Genomic DNA, 15,472 nt, shown 5'->3' on the forward strand with positions numbered 1-15,472 from the left:
TCAAACCATACAAGGACTTTTGAAATTTATAGAGATGAAATGGGAATTAAGGATGTGTACGCCTAGAAGGTTGAGACATGTAAACCTCCTCCTAGAAGGTTGAGACATGTAAACCTCCTCCAATATAGAGTGTCAAGAAGAAAAATATTTTGAATATCAATTTGGTAAGGAGTCCAACCAATATATATAGCTATGGAGAGAAAAGCACATTCCATTGCCGGTTTAACATCTAGACTGAAAGTTTTATTACAATCCATGCTAGGCTAATGGTGATAGTTTTTAGCTACCAACCGAGCCTTATGCTGCTTGATTGAATTGTTGGCATTTCTTTTGATTCGAAATACCTATTTGCAACCGATGATATTAGTTGTAGCACTGGGAGGAACCAATTTCTAGGCTTGATTCTTTAGTAATGCATTGAACTCAAGGTTCATTGCTTGGTGCCACAATGGTTCTTTGATGGTTGAGGTGTAGCAAGTTGGCTCAGTTAGGTTGGATGAAGATTCAGAGAGGATTCTTGGAAAGGGGTAACAAATCATGCCAAAAGGGAGAGGTTTTGGTTTGAAAATTTGACTTTTATAACGAGTTATCATGGGATGGCATGTAGTTATGGGTTAAGGGATGAGATTTTGAGGTTGGTTGGAAGGTTCAGTAATGGGAGATCGAGTTGATTCGAGAGACGAATGAATAAAAGTAAAGTTTATGTAGATAAGTGATTGGGTTTTTGAGGGATGGGTTGGGCTTGGTGTGTAGAATGTGAGTTCTATTTCTGTTGAATCAAAGGTAGAAAATGCTCCAGATGCTTCTGTTGCATGCTCTGTATGAGTAGAATGACTAACAGATAAAAGAGAATTTGAGTTGGATGGTGGAGGATAAGAATTATTGGTTGGTGTTGGGAATTTGGACCTCCCAAATTCACTCTCCAGGATCTACTGTTTGCAGGAATAATAAGAAAAATAGAAAAATAATAATTCAAGATTTTACGAGGAAACTCCTAAACCGGAGAAAAACCACCAGACCTAAACAAGAAAATTCATTATGTGAAAAATTATTACAATCACATAATTTTTCTCCTCACCCCTTTACACCCACAAAAACTTCTCCACTATCAAACTTTAATTCTCACATCTTCCATTTTTACAAAAAAGGCTAACTGAGGAATTTACTAGAATCAAAGGTTTCTAATTAAGCTTTTGATTGGTGCACTTTACCAAGGAGGATTAGCCTCCTTTTATAGGCATTGGGCCTTACTCTTCCTTCACTCCCAATTCATGTGGGACGAAAGGAGCAAATCCCAACAATCTCCACCTTGCGACTTTGACTCGTCCTACAACAAGCTCTGCCTTAATGAAGATTTTCATAACTTCCACTATCATGATTCACGATAAAACCATATCTAATAAGAAAAAACCAATTACAAGAATTTCACTTCGGTCCATGTCGAAAATAACCTTGCTGAAAATTATGGTGTAACTTCCACATTTCGCTTTCCTGGAAGTTCATTAGCCATCGACATAAATTTCGACCACATACCCTGCATTAATGCCAAACTAATAGTTGTGTGCAAACTTGTGGACCCGTTAATATTAACACATCCTCTATCATGAAAACGTTGGAAATTAGCAGCATGCCATAAGGATATATATGTCCATTTTTGTATGGAGCAAGATACAACATTAGCATCAATACCAGTATCTCAATTTATTGACTTGGAGCTACTTACTGAACCTGCTCATTGTACTAGAGCTGTTTCACTAGTCGCTAGTATCACTACTGACTTCAGGGGTTGATCTCCCTTCAACGCCTTGTGTAATCCAATTTCTCCACCTCATTTTTCACATCGTCTCGATGAATTTTTATCGTAGAAATAAATAGTATTTTACTAAGTAAGTTCCTATGAAAGATTAGAGGGTCACAACGGACACTTTAAAATTTTCAATCTCCTAAATAGAAACTCCTTAGGCAGTACATATCCACACTAACGGCTTGGATAGTGGGTTGAGTTGAGATGAAATTTTAAAATATTATTATTATTTTAGAATTTGAAAAAGTTGAATTGTTTATTATATTTTGTGTTGAAGGTTGGATAAGTTGTAATGATTAGATGAGATGAGTTGAGTTGAGTTGAGTTGGGTTAGGCTTGGTAACGAAATGCTGCCTAAAGCTCCACCCCACCAAAAGGACATAGGCTCTGATACTACTTGTTGGAAATTTGGACCTCTCAAATTCACCTCCTAGAATCTACTATTTGCAGAAATAACAAGAAAAATAGAAAAATAATAATATATGATTTTAAGTGGAAACTCCTAAATCGGAGAAAAATTACTAAACCCAGAGAAGAAAATCCACTATGTGAAAAATTGTTAAAATCACATAATTTTTCTCCTCACCCCTTGACACCCACAAAAACTTCCCCACTATCAAAACTTTAACTCTCACCTCTTTTCCTTTTACTAAACTCTCACCTCATTTCATTTTACTAAAAAGGCCAACAGAAGAATTTTATTAGAGTCAAAAGTTTTTAGTTGAGCTTCTGGCTAGTGCACTTTACCAAGGAGGATTAGCCTCCTTTTATAGGCCTTGGGCCTTGCTCTTCCGTCACTCTCAACCCATGTGGGACAAAAGGAGCAAACCCTAATAATTGGATCAGATTTTGAGTTTTGAAAGGGAAAGATTAACTCATCAAAGATAATGTCTTGAGATATATAGACATTATTTTGTTGGAATATGAAGACATTTGTACCCTTTGTGAAGATGACTATAATCAAGAAAGATATATTGAAGAGATTGAGGTTGGAATTTGTTTGAGTTATAGGTATGAAGATTAGGCCAACATGCACAATCAAAAATCAGTAAAAGGAAGTAATCACATTTTCAATTAAATAAGGCTTTATATGGATAACGTTTTTTGAGAATGAGAGTTGGCATGTGAGTTATTAAGTAGCATGCACTGAGGAAGGCATCATCTCAAAAAGAATGAGGAATGGTTGCTTGAGAAAGTAACATTAGACCAGTTTCAACCATGTGGTGATGTTTACTTTTTATGGCTCTATTTTGTTGGTGTGTAAGATGACAAGATACACAATGAAGACTACCTTGTGTTTCAAAAATCTTGTGTAGAGAATGATACGCGCCATCCCAATCAAATTGAACAACTTTAATTTTTGAACTAAAGTAACATTCTACCAAGTTTGAAATTTTACAAAATAGTGCTAACATAACTTTTTAAAGAAGAAGTAAATTGTAATTGCTTGCTTTTGGAACCCAAACAAGCTAGACATTTTGGAATGATATTATTCTTAGACACCGGTAATTGAAAGGAACAAAGAACACGATGGACGATCTTGAAGGATGGATGACCCATGCAATGCAAATGTATGCTCATTTATACTTGAAATGCCATTTCTACTTGGACCGTGCAACTAAAGTTTCCCCATTGCTCGATCCTTCAAAAGAAAATAGGAAGGGTGAAATTAAAAAAATGTGCTAGTATCATGCGTAAAATGTCAAATAGAGAGAAGATTTTTACTAATTTGAGGAACTCGAAGGACAATATGTAAATTCAAAGCAAGGGAATGAGTGGATAGGAAGCCCATTACCATTACCAAGTTGAATTGTGTCGGTGCCATGGTAGTCCTTAGCTTTGATATTCAAATTTGCAAGATCAGAGGTAAGATGGTATGTAGTGCCAGAATCAGGATACCAATTTCCATCATATGTGGTTTGAGGTGTGGTGAAATATACTTGAACTTGAGTGGCATCCCATTAATAAGAATCATCAAACCGATGATAGCAATCCAAAGCAACATGATCCGCTTTGTTGCACAATTGGCAAAGGGGTCGAGATTGATTTGAGGAAGAGGTGGAGTTACGTCCATGCCCCTTGATTTTAGAGTTATGTCCACGACCATTGGAGGAATAGGTACGTCCACCACGAGATGTGGAAATAGCTAGAAGCAATATGTGCACTTGCAAAAGATAATTTAACTGCCGACTGGTGCTGTTCAAGGCATTTTTCATAAGCCAAGAGATTCAACTCGGATTGTGACATAGGAACCATATTAGTTCATAATTATTAAGAGGTTGGTCCACTGTATCCAAGGGATTAGCAAGGGTGGAGAATTACTTAAAATAATCAACAATTGATCAAGCTCCTTTCTTCAAAATTGCAACTTGAAAATGGATTTTTATAATCTGGGTGTGGGCAAACATGCGCTCAAGAGAGAGCCACATCTCACAGGAGGTTTTGCATTTTACCACATGAGAAAGAATCTTCTCACAAAGATAAGTGAGTGCACTAAGAATCAGTTGATCCTGTAAGTGCCAGTGGTGAAAAGCAGGGTTCACTTGAACCTCATCTTGGCCATTGAGTTGAACAACAATGGAGGGGGATGGGGCTGAAATAGTGCCATTGACGTAGCCAAACAAGTTAGTGCCCTTGAGATAGGGAACAACTTGGGCCCACCGTAAGAGATAAATATCTCGATTGACTTTGATGGTGATAAAGGAATATGGATTCATTGAGGTGAGTGTGGTAGGAATAAGAGTTGAGTCATTAGAAAAGGAAGAAGCCATGAGGATAAAAAATGACACGAGTCCTTTCATGCTCTTGATACCATATGAGAATTTTACAATGACTAAACTATTTGTCTTACCATAACACATACTAAGGCTTTGTATTTAGAGATAAGAATTCTGTACAGAGATAACAATATATATTTGAAATATAGATTTGAAATTGTAATAGACTTTATCATATTGTTATCTCAACTGGATATGTTGGTGTTATCATTGTCTTGAATTTGAGTGTTGGTTTTCATCATCTTGAATTTGAGTATTGGTTGTTTCTGTTGACTTGGTCTTAAATTCGTTGGTTACTGAAACAGAGTTATCACTTACATGTATAAAGAGGGCATAGTTGCAAGAAAGGAAAACTCTTCTTCCACTTCCCTTTTATTTTCATTTTCTCTTCTTCAACATGAGAGAGAGAGAGAGAGAGAGAGAGAGAGAGAGAGAGAGCTTGAAAATTTTGTAACTCGTATTTTTTCATGGTGGATTACCGATTCGGACACGTGGATGTTGGTCTTCCTGTCAATCTCACAGTAATTCTTATTTTGTTTCTCATTTTTCCCCTTATTTAAAATCATCTTATTTCTAGTATTTTCCCATTCTACAACCATTGACCACTTAATCCAAAATTGGGAATCAACACTTTCTTCAAATTCCATATGCACACATATATCTGATCTCCTTAACTAACTCCCTTGAAGAGTGTATCTACACAAATACCCATTTATAGTCTATTTTTGCCTTTATTTGTAATCTTCAACCATCTATTGAGGCTTGCACATGGTATTATTGGTCATGATTCTGATAGACTTTAACTTGCCCGAGATCAAATAAAGACGTGACACCATGGTGAAAAAGTCATCTTTGTTTGGTTACATAATTCAGATGAGATGAGATGAGATGTTTTGTTGGAAGTTGAATAAAATATTATTAATAAAATTTTTTAATATTAGTTTTGTTTTGAGATTTGAAAAAGTGAAATTGTTTATTATATTTTGCATGAGGATTTAAAAAAATTGTAATGATGAAATAAAATAAGACAAGATGAGATAGTTTATGCTTGGATAAACAAACAGGGCCTAATGAATTAGGTTTTTTTAACCATTTTTTATAACTTAAAAGTCGTTGGAACAAAAGCAAACATACTATAACAAAATTACAGCATGACTCACAAAACACGTTATTTTAAATCCATTAGGGTCATTGCTCATAAAATATTACTTCTTTTGTTAAGGGAAATCCAGTGCAGGAAAGAAAAAAAATTGGAATGAAAGGAAAACTTAGAATTCATGAAGGTCAAGGAATGAACTTTATTCAAGGAAAGCTCAACCTCCTTCAAGAAAAGTCTTCGAACAGTGCAGAACCCCTTCCTAGATCCCTTCCCGCATCCTTTATACAACTGCCGTAAGAGTAAAATGCACTGTATATATTAAAAATACAAAACACGTTATTTTAACATCTAACTGTAAGACTAATTCGAGAGGTTAACAAACCGCCCTATTCCATTTATTTGCTAACCACCGTTTCATCCATGCTTTATTCTGCCTCCAAGCCTTGTATAAAACTCACCGTATCATTAATCCAATGCACACGATTTTGTCCACCATGGAAGTATCTCCAGCATACAACCCTTGCAACTTCATATTTCTTCCCCCTAACTCAAACTGCATAGTCATTTGTCTGAAATCCCACACAATGAGACCATGTACAAGCCTAAGGTTAGTAGGTGGAATGAAATAGGAAACTTATTGCCTAGATCTTAACAATAGATCATCCCTCACATCTTCCCTTACTAACTTCTACCCATTAGCTAACTTGACTTTGTAGTCGAGGTCCTTCACATTCCTTCAGCTTATCTATCTTAGCAATTTATGGGTCAAGGAAATTGTGAGTGTTGCCAAAATCAACCAGAATCACCATTGGTTGAGCACCAATAATCCCCATCAAGCTCATAGTATTAAGACTAGGAGGACCTTGTGATAGCATGAATTAATATCTCCAATTCTACGTTATGATCTTATAGCTCTACTGCATCTGTGATTTCCCCCACTTCTCTTAATTCCTCCAATTCTCCTTCATTCCCTTTACAGTTATCAACTCGTAACAGGTACACATTTGGAGTCTTACACACATGTGAGGGGTTCCACTTTTCTTAAGAGTGGTAACATACCCCTTCCTCCTCTTCTCATTTATATTTATAGAAGAGACCCTCCAAGCTTGAAAATCAATCTTCTAACTGCCTTTACCCATACTATTACCCAACCCTTGTGTACTACTATCACTACCACACCCCCCCCCCCCCCCCCCCCCCCTCCCCTCCAAAACCAAAATTGAAAACTTAAGTGCCATTCTCAAACTCAACACATACTTCTCTTGAATTTTTGCTACCCCAAAATCAGCACTTAAACTAATGGGGTTTAGCATTCTTACAGGTAATCTGATCTTATCTTTTAGACAACTTAAGAAGCAACTCAACTTGTGCTTCTCTGAAAGCCCTTTAAGCCTGTTATACACTCCTTCAAACTCTGTTTTAGACAATGCCACAATAGTAGTTTGTTTAAACATTATCAAGGCTTCCATGGGATCATCATATGTCATGGGCCCAAATTCAGTCAAGAGGGCCTTAACCAAGATTTCCAACTATCAAACTGCCCTCCCTCTACATCATCTTGGTACCAAACCGAAGCCTCCCATTTCATGTGGTAAGAAGCCATTAGATGCTTCTAAATGGGTGGAGTTTAGTGATAACCAAAGTATTGGTTGGCCTTAAAGATCTAATCTCAAGGATTTCCCCCGTCGAGATGGGGAAAATTCAATCTGACCTCCCTAGACAAAGACATCCTATCTTCTTGAACCATTATTCTTGGTACTTGCATTTCATTTCTAGGTGAACACACACGTTGATTCTTAGTCAAATTTCTAATAATATTAGTCATCTGCTCTAACCTTTTAGAGATGACATATATGGACTACTGCTGGTCATCCAACTCGCACAACATTACTTCCTGCTATTTCTAACTCATCTCTTGATGGCCTTCAAACTTCCTCCTCAAGGACCTTAGCCATGAGAGGACTTTCCCTCTCTGATACAAACTGGAATGAAAGGAAAACTCATACTTCAAGAAGATCATGAAATGAACTTTATTCGAGGAAAGCTCAACCTCCTTCAAGAAAAGGCTTCATACATTTCATAACCCCTTCCCAAATCCTTTCTTGCATCCTTTATACAACTTCCATATGAGTAAAACATACCGTATATACTAAAAATACAAAACACATCATTTTAACATCTAACTGTAAAACTAATTCGAGAGCCTTACAAAATGCCTTGTTCTACGTTTGTTGCTCACCGTTTCATCTATGCTTTATTCTGCTTCCAAGCCTTGTATAAAACTGATCATTGTATCATTAATCCAATGCACACCGTTTTTTCTATAAACCTTCAACCCTCTTCAGCCTTTTACAATACTCCAAATATTTATCTTAACTACCACTTTCCTTCCACACATAACATCTTTTATCTTTATGAGGGTGGTAAAAGAATTATGTGAGAGTGTTGGTATCCCTAAAGATCAAAGAATTTGAAATTTCTTGGGAGAATTATGGTGCATGGACTCCAAAAGGCTCATAGGTCCACCCCTGAGCTTATGCATTGTAACGTTCGTTTTTATGGTGGAACCTTTAAAAAATAATTTTATGAAAAAGAGACGGATATTACCATTTATTTAAAAACAACTTTTTCTTTTAAGCCAAGATATGAAAGACTCCATGTTTATAAAATAAAACGTGTTTTTTAATTTAAAGAGAGTTACAGCGGAAAACATTAAACATTATACTTAAAAGTCTTTCGTACAAACCATTGTGTGGCTTCCGTGATCTTCCTCTTGGGCCATGTCTGTCCTGATGTGTACTGTTCATCTTATCCTTGGGAGGGCACACTTAATTATCAAGAATAGTGAAGAGCACAACTACAGCTGATAATCCTGTTATGTATTTTTTTTTTTTTTAACTCTTTCCTTATTTTAGATACAAGTTAATATGTTCCTATGTTTTGGGTTAATTAGGTTGAAAGACTGATGTGTTGATGATTATGTTTTGTTTGGATCACTGAACTTGTACTTGAATCTGGATTGTTTGTTTTTATCTCCAAGTCAATTTATTGAAACACAAATTTTTGAGAATTTTTCTATCTCTTTGTGGTCTGTTGTTTGAAATGTACAACAGGGAATTTACATTCATCAAGATGTCTTCGTCACCAATCCGCCAAAGGGGGAGATTGTAAAGGCAGAAGTTGACTAAGATTAGATGACTAAATGATAAGGTTTATCTTATCATTATTTGATTAAATTTGGATAAATGTAAAATAAGAGATGACTTTATCCTTAACAATATTGAGTTTATCTAGATGTTTATAAAGTTGTTTAGATAAGTCAATTACATGAATTTCGAATCCATAAGAGTCTGCAATTATAAAAAATTGAAACTGAACACAGATAAGAAACTACAGTGAAGAGTTATCACAAAATATCAGCAACCAGTCAGGAAATGTTCTCGTGACTGTCTCTACCTGTCAGTAGAATCCTACTTCAACTATGACTCTTTCCAGACCTAATACTTAAAGGGATTCGGTGTCATACTTCAGAGTTGGTTTTTAATTGAGTATTATTGGGTGAGATTTTTGTGTGCCTAGAAATGGAAAATTCGTTTGAGAATTTTCACTTTGATTTTCACCTCTCTTTAAGTGTGATCGTGTTCCGAGTTTGGAGGATCGTGTGATTGGAATTCAGCCCCTAGAGTTCTAGGAAAAAAGGCAACATTTGAAAATCGCCAGAGGTTCTGGCTGCCATTACGGTAGAAAATAAACGGGTCGTTTGTCTGAGCAAGTAAGAGAGTCAAGTTGTAAAAGTTTTGTAATTAATGAATACTTGTAAATGATTTTCAAATAATAAAATCGACTTTCCTGAGTTTGACTGCCCTGTAAGGTTTTACCTTTAAAGAGTTCTTTAAAGAGTTTCCCTTCAAAACTAATTGTTATATCATGCAAGTTTATTTTTTTATGTTAAGTATTTGATTTATTATATAATTATAAGATTGAGATCTAATTAATTTGTTCAAATAAATTGATAGACAATTTCATAGTCCATAAGAATATGTTGGAAATTTTACAAAGGAATGAAGGCAACATGGTAATGTGTCGGATATTAAATTTTATGGATCAATATGTCTGCTCTCTATTGCTTAAAAAGCAACAGAGAGTAGAACAAAAAAGTACATACCTCATAGGAAACCGTTTCGCATATACGAAAACAACGGTAGAACTGTAGAAGAATGAACTAAAAGAAATTCCATAGCCAAACCAATGAAGAGAAAAGAAAAAGGAAAAAAAGTAAAGCTTTTCTAGATTATTCTCGACTGCTTGAAAGTAGACTATATTTTATTTTCAACGACAGAGAGAGTGAGTCTGTTCTACTAGTTATGCTGCAGTAGCTGAACGGATGTGGAACTAAAGACCAAAGAGACCAAAGAGACCAAAGAGGAAAGAAGAGAAAGGAGCAGGCAGTAGTGTTGTTTTACTGTTGACGAAGATGAGACCCACGAAAATCATCAAAATGCTCTCTTCAAGTTCATCTACCCACATCGAGAAACCCATCTCTTTGAAGACAAAGAGCTCATACACTTGTCTGTAGCTTTTTGTTCTTTCAGATGCCTGGTTTTTTCTTTTATTTTTGTATGTAACTTTTTGTTCTTTCAGATGCCTAGTTTTTTCTTTTATTTTTGTCTGTTTTTCATTTTCTTTCTTTTTTTTTATTTTTTTATTTTTTTATTTTAAGTGCCAGGCTGATGTGGCAGGCTACTCCCCAACCGTTCCAACTCCCCGTACGTAGAAGAACTATTTTTGATTTTTTGAAAGGTGGCCAAAAACGAATGTCCAGCTATAACGCACTTCCTAAAGGGTAATCCAGTAATTTCATGTTTAAAACTGACATTATCAGAGAAATATGACCGTTGAGAGACCTACTGACCCAGACGTTTCAAGTATATCGTTAGAAAATCTCAAAATCTAAAGCAAGCACTTCGTTGAATCTGATACCAAGTAGTGACGTGAAGAACCTTTGGCATAAAAGCAAACAAAGTCTTAAGGCTCCCTTAAGAGAAAGCCGAAAGAGGAAGAAATTGAGAAGAAGAAGTGCGGTTTCGTTGTTGGTCAATGGCAAAGTGTGTAGAGGAGGAGATGGCAGCAGAGATAGCAAAGGAGGTGTTGGAGGGACAAGAAGAGGCTCATCCCTACGCTTTCCATGTTTCGGGACCCCGCAATGTTTCCGCTCCTAATTGGAGAGACCTCATCAGTTCCAGTTGGTTAGTACCCATTTCAATTCTCCATCCTTTCTATACAGAATCCCTTTTCCCCACTCTTTGCTTACCAGCTTTTACTTATTCGAAGATTTGAGACGAAAGCAGTGAATTGATAGCCTCGGAATCAAGTGGAATATGTGAAATTTAAAAATGGTTTTCACAATTTTGCCAGTGTAGGTTTCTCCCTGTTCTTTTTTTTTTTTTTTTTTTTTTTTTTAAAGGTAATCTTCGATGCCGGGAACTTTTAGCTTTGGAACGATTTACCTTGTGGTATTTTTGAAGAAAACGATGATTTACCACAATGAATTATCAGAAAGATAGAGAAGTAACAGAAGCTAGTATCTGGTTTTATGTTTCATAACGAAAATATTGGTAAATAAGGAATGATAGTTTCGGTATCTGATTTCTGAGTTACAAGGGTTTGTAGCGAGACTTTCCATTTGTAAATTCCTCGTTTTACCTATACCCACACCACGCTTTTCTGCATTAAAACAGATTTAGCTTTCGGTTTTAGATTGAGTGGATTTTGTGGGTATTTTTCACCCACCAGATCCTCAGAAATTTGCTTATGGAAGGTTGGTGCAGTCATAACATGGTACCTTATGATAGGTTGGTTTGGATGGAGTAATTTCTGCATTTGGTTTCCGGTTGTATTTTTGGTAATTTATCCTATTGGCTTAAATATTAGTTGGATGCCCGATAATTTGATCGTACTAGGATCTAGGAAAGTAATTGAATTCTATGGGTTATATTTATTTGAACTTCGAGGTGACTTTAATAAAGAGGATTCGGATTTGGATTTTGGCGAATACTCGTGAAAAAAACTTGCCTATATTTGAATTAACAGCTGGGCATTATTTTTTGAATTGTTTTTTATTTTTTAAGTATTCAATTAACGGCTCTCCCCACCGTTACACCATTACACCACGAAGTATATTAAGAATGTGTATACAGGCAAGAGCTTGATCGCTTCATGGCATATAGTTCGGTTTTCTAAATATAAAATTAAGCTTTAAAACTCTTCACTCCCACTTATTAAAAAAAAAAAATGTGTACACATACGCACATAATATTTAGGTGCCATTTGGATAGTAAATTGAAATGAGATGAGTTGAGACAAAAGTTGAAAGATGAATATAATATTGTTATAATATTATTTTTTAATATTATTATTATTTTAAAATTTAAAAAAGTTGAAATGTTTATTATATTTTATATAGGAATTTGAAAAAATTGTAATGATGGGATGAAATAAAATTAGATGAAACAGTTTTTGAAGCTCACCTTATTCATGTGTACACATTCTCCTTGTTCTTTTTTTATTTTTTTTTATTTTTTTTTAGCAGTTGATTAAAATGGTTTAACATTTATTCTCATCAACCGAATGAAGTGATTTGTAATTTAGAGTGGGTTGTGCTTATAATATGTGAAATTCCTAGGGATGGACCTTTTTAAGTCCAATTATCCGCTTTTCAGATTCATTGAGATCAATAGCTTGGTGATTAGCAGGTTGCTTATGCATTATCATCTTCCACATACTTTGCCTCTGGGACTCAATCGGTGCTATGTCATGTTTTGCACCCTAGTCGTCCGTTCTTGTTTTTGAAGTACTCTTATACTTGAGAACAAAAGGAGAAAATAAAGTAAAAAACAAAAGAAAGAAAGGAAAAACGGCTCAAAAGGAAAGCAGTTAGATATCTTTACAGGCATGATACCGGACCTGAAAAGTTGTCGGTCATTCCGGGAGTTTGGGAGCGTGTATATCAGATTTGAGATGGGGCTTATCTCAAATTTCGTTTTTGATTCTCAATTGTTAGCTTTTTTTATCTCCTTAGGCTGTAACTACATCCACCATTGTCATGAACCGACAGAAGCCATTTGCTCCATCCATATTCTTAGTGTGTGTTAGTCAAAGTCCACCTTTCTAAAGTCAACGGAATGAAAATGTGGACTTCTGGAAGATAATTGATGAAATTACTCTCTCCGTTTTGCTTAATCTATTTTCTTGCATCACTTACATGGGAATTTCTGTTTTATATTGCTAGCACTTTTTAATTCATTGTACAAACAATTATCTGCAGTTTCAACCCATTGATGCCTTGGATCTTCTAGTCATTTTCCTAATGTTTTGATAAATTAGTGTATCATTGTGCATTCTGCTGATAGAGCATTGTACACAGGAAGGATGTGAATTACAAAAGAACGGTCATTGCTTGTTTCATACAAGCAGTTTACTTGCTTGAACTTGATAGGCAAGAGAACAGAACTGAAGAAAATGTTCTTGCTCCAAAATGGTGGGTGCCTTTCAAGTACAGGCTAGCACAAACTTTAATTGATGAAAGAGATGGATCGATATTTGGAGCAATATTAGAATGGGATAGGACTGCAGCATTGGCTGACTTGGTAATCGTCAGGCCTAGTGGTGCTCCAAGGGCTGTGTTAGCACTTAGAGGAACATTGCTAAAAAGCCAAACAATCAGAAGGGATATTGAAGATGATCTTCGTTTTCTGGCTTGGGAAACCTTGAAGGGCTCTGTCAGGTTCAAAATAGCCTTGGAGGCACTGAAATCAGTTGCTGACAAGTATGGAAGCAGCAATGTTTGTATTGCAGGCCATTCCTTAGGGGCTGGGTTTGCACTCCAAGTGGGAAAAACATTGGCCAAAGAAGGGATATACGTGGACACCCATTTATTCAATCCACCTTCTGTCTCACTTGCTATGAGCTTGAAAAATGTTGGAGAAAAGGCTGGATTTGTTTGGCAGAGATTTAAATCAATGCTTCCTTCGAGTAGTATAACTCAAATTAGCGGTGACGATGACAAAAAGACCCTGGGTATCGGATTGAAGAATTTGGTACCCCATTTATATGGGCCTAAGAATTCTGGTGTAGGATTTGGAAAATGGGTACCTCATTTGTATGTAAACAATAGTGATTATATCTGTTGCTCTTACACAAACCCTGATGGTACAGAAGAAAACAATGCATGCAAGGAGAATGTGGCTCCTACAAATGGTCATTTGGCAGCAAAGCTCTTTGTAATGTCCAAAGGGAAACAGAAGTTTCTTGAGGCTCATGGGTTAGAGCAATGGTGGTCAGATGACTTGCCGCTTCAACTGGCTGTCCACAATAGCAAGCTCATGAGCAGGCAGCTGAAATCCTTGTATACCTTCCCAGCTCCACAGCAAACGCAGGAAAAGCTTCGATAGGAAATGGTCGGAGGGTTTCATTTTTTGCTCAACGATTCATTTCTTATCCATAAACTTTGAGTCGTAATAAACATTACCATTATCATTCAGGGGTGTGAATATGTCCTGATATACTGGCTTTATTGGTTTCTTGTTTTTGTTGCGAAAACGTTTGCCTTCTTGCCTGGATATATGAATTGTCAAAAGAGAGAGTATTGAATTGGCAATTTCTAGTATACTTGCTTTCCTTTTAGTTCACAAGTTCAATATGTGGGGTGGCTAGTTTCTGATACCAGGTGAATGGTAAATGATCCCATTGTGCGTATGTAAACTAGAAGACTGCAGCAACTATTTTCTAGACTTTCAAGACAGCAAAACGGCAACACAAAAAACACTGATTTATCAAACACTGAATTTCAGTATGGCATATGATAACAGATTATCATGCTGAAATTCAAATCACAACTGATTTATCATCATATTTTACTATTTTCTATTTCTTTTAAATGTTATACTCAAAAGAATCATTATGAAATCCAATTCCATCTAAAAGGATGACTTTACACCCAGGAAGTGAATCACCATGGCATCGTTCCCCAAACCTCGATATCCACGGGCACCCATTAGGCCATTCATACAAGTTCACCATTAATTACCTTTTTTGTTGATTGGAAAGCATGGGACAGTAGCAATAAGAAATATAAGACCTCTGAAAACAAGTAGGCTCTACCAAAATAAGTACAAAGCATTGATCATTTATGGACCCAAAGTTTGTCTCTACCGTGTAGTCAAATTGTATGTATCATGCTCTTCCATTTCTAGATGTCTAGGAGAAGATGAGAAAGACAAAACTAGAGTGTCAACTTACCAAAAGAAAGAAAGCTAAAGGATTAGCACCTCCTCCTTGCTTTAGTTCCTCATCAAATCAACATATCAAGGTGTTAATCAATCAATGCTCAATCATAACTCTTAATAATCAAACCTAGGAAGCTTTATCTAACTTCCAAGAACTCACCTAAATTGACGAAGCCCATGAGCTACTAAGCCCTTTCTTTTTCCATATTATTTATTCTCCTTTCTCTCTCAGTTTCGAACCCTCTCTTGCCACTTTCTTAGTCAACAATTCACATAGGCCAGCTTATATTCACAAAATCTTTGGTCCAATATTCTGCATCTACTTCTATTTTTCAACCCAAAACTCCTTTGGAACCATCGGCCTGTTGTTTAGGCTTTAACGGCCTCCAACAAAAATTTGCCACGTCAACAATTTTACACAAATATCATAGACCCATCACATCCAATAATTCCCAAGAGTTCTAAAGGCTGAATGCTTCTTCTATTTTCCTCGTTCAGGTTTCAACCT

General features: G+C 36.1%; 1 protein-coding gene across 1 annotated transcript; it reads left to right on the forward strand.

The window, feature by feature from the left end:
• The first annotated feature begins 10,583 nt into the window (after nt 1-10,583).
• Nucleotides 10,584-14,345, forward strand: LOC122306077 (GDSL esterase/lipase At4g10955). Its single transcript, XM_043118455.1, has 2 exons — nt 10,584-10,926; nt 13,104-14,345. The coding sequence occupies exons 1-2, from the start codon at nt 10,778-10,780 to the stop codon at nt 14,128-14,130; spliced, it is 1,176 nt and encodes a 391-aa protein (XP_042974389.1). The 5' UTR covers nt 10,584-10,777; the 3' UTR covers nt 14,131-14,345.
• Nucleotides 14,346-15,472: the final 1,127 nt, after the last annotated feature.

The sequence above is a fragment of the Carya illinoinensis genome, chromosome 4 (assembly GCF_018687715.1).
Source record: "Carya illinoinensis cultivar Pawnee chromosome 4, C.illinoinensisPawnee_v1, whole genome shotgun sequence".
NCBI classification, from domain to species: domain Eukaryota; kingdom Viridiplantae; phylum Streptophyta; class Magnoliopsida; order Fagales; family Juglandaceae; genus Carya; species Carya illinoinensis.

What these genes read in the sequence shown, in the direction of transcription:
- LOC122306077 (XM_043118455.1), top strand. Translation starts at nt 10,778, where the DNA reads ATGGCAAAGTGTGTAGAGGAGGAGATGGCAGCAGAGATAGCAAAGGAG. An exon ending in GACCTCATCAGTTCCAGTTG is followed by an intron (nt 10,927 to 13,103) that starts GTTAGTACCCAT and finishes CATTGTACACAG; the next exon opens with GAAGGATGTGAATTACAAAA.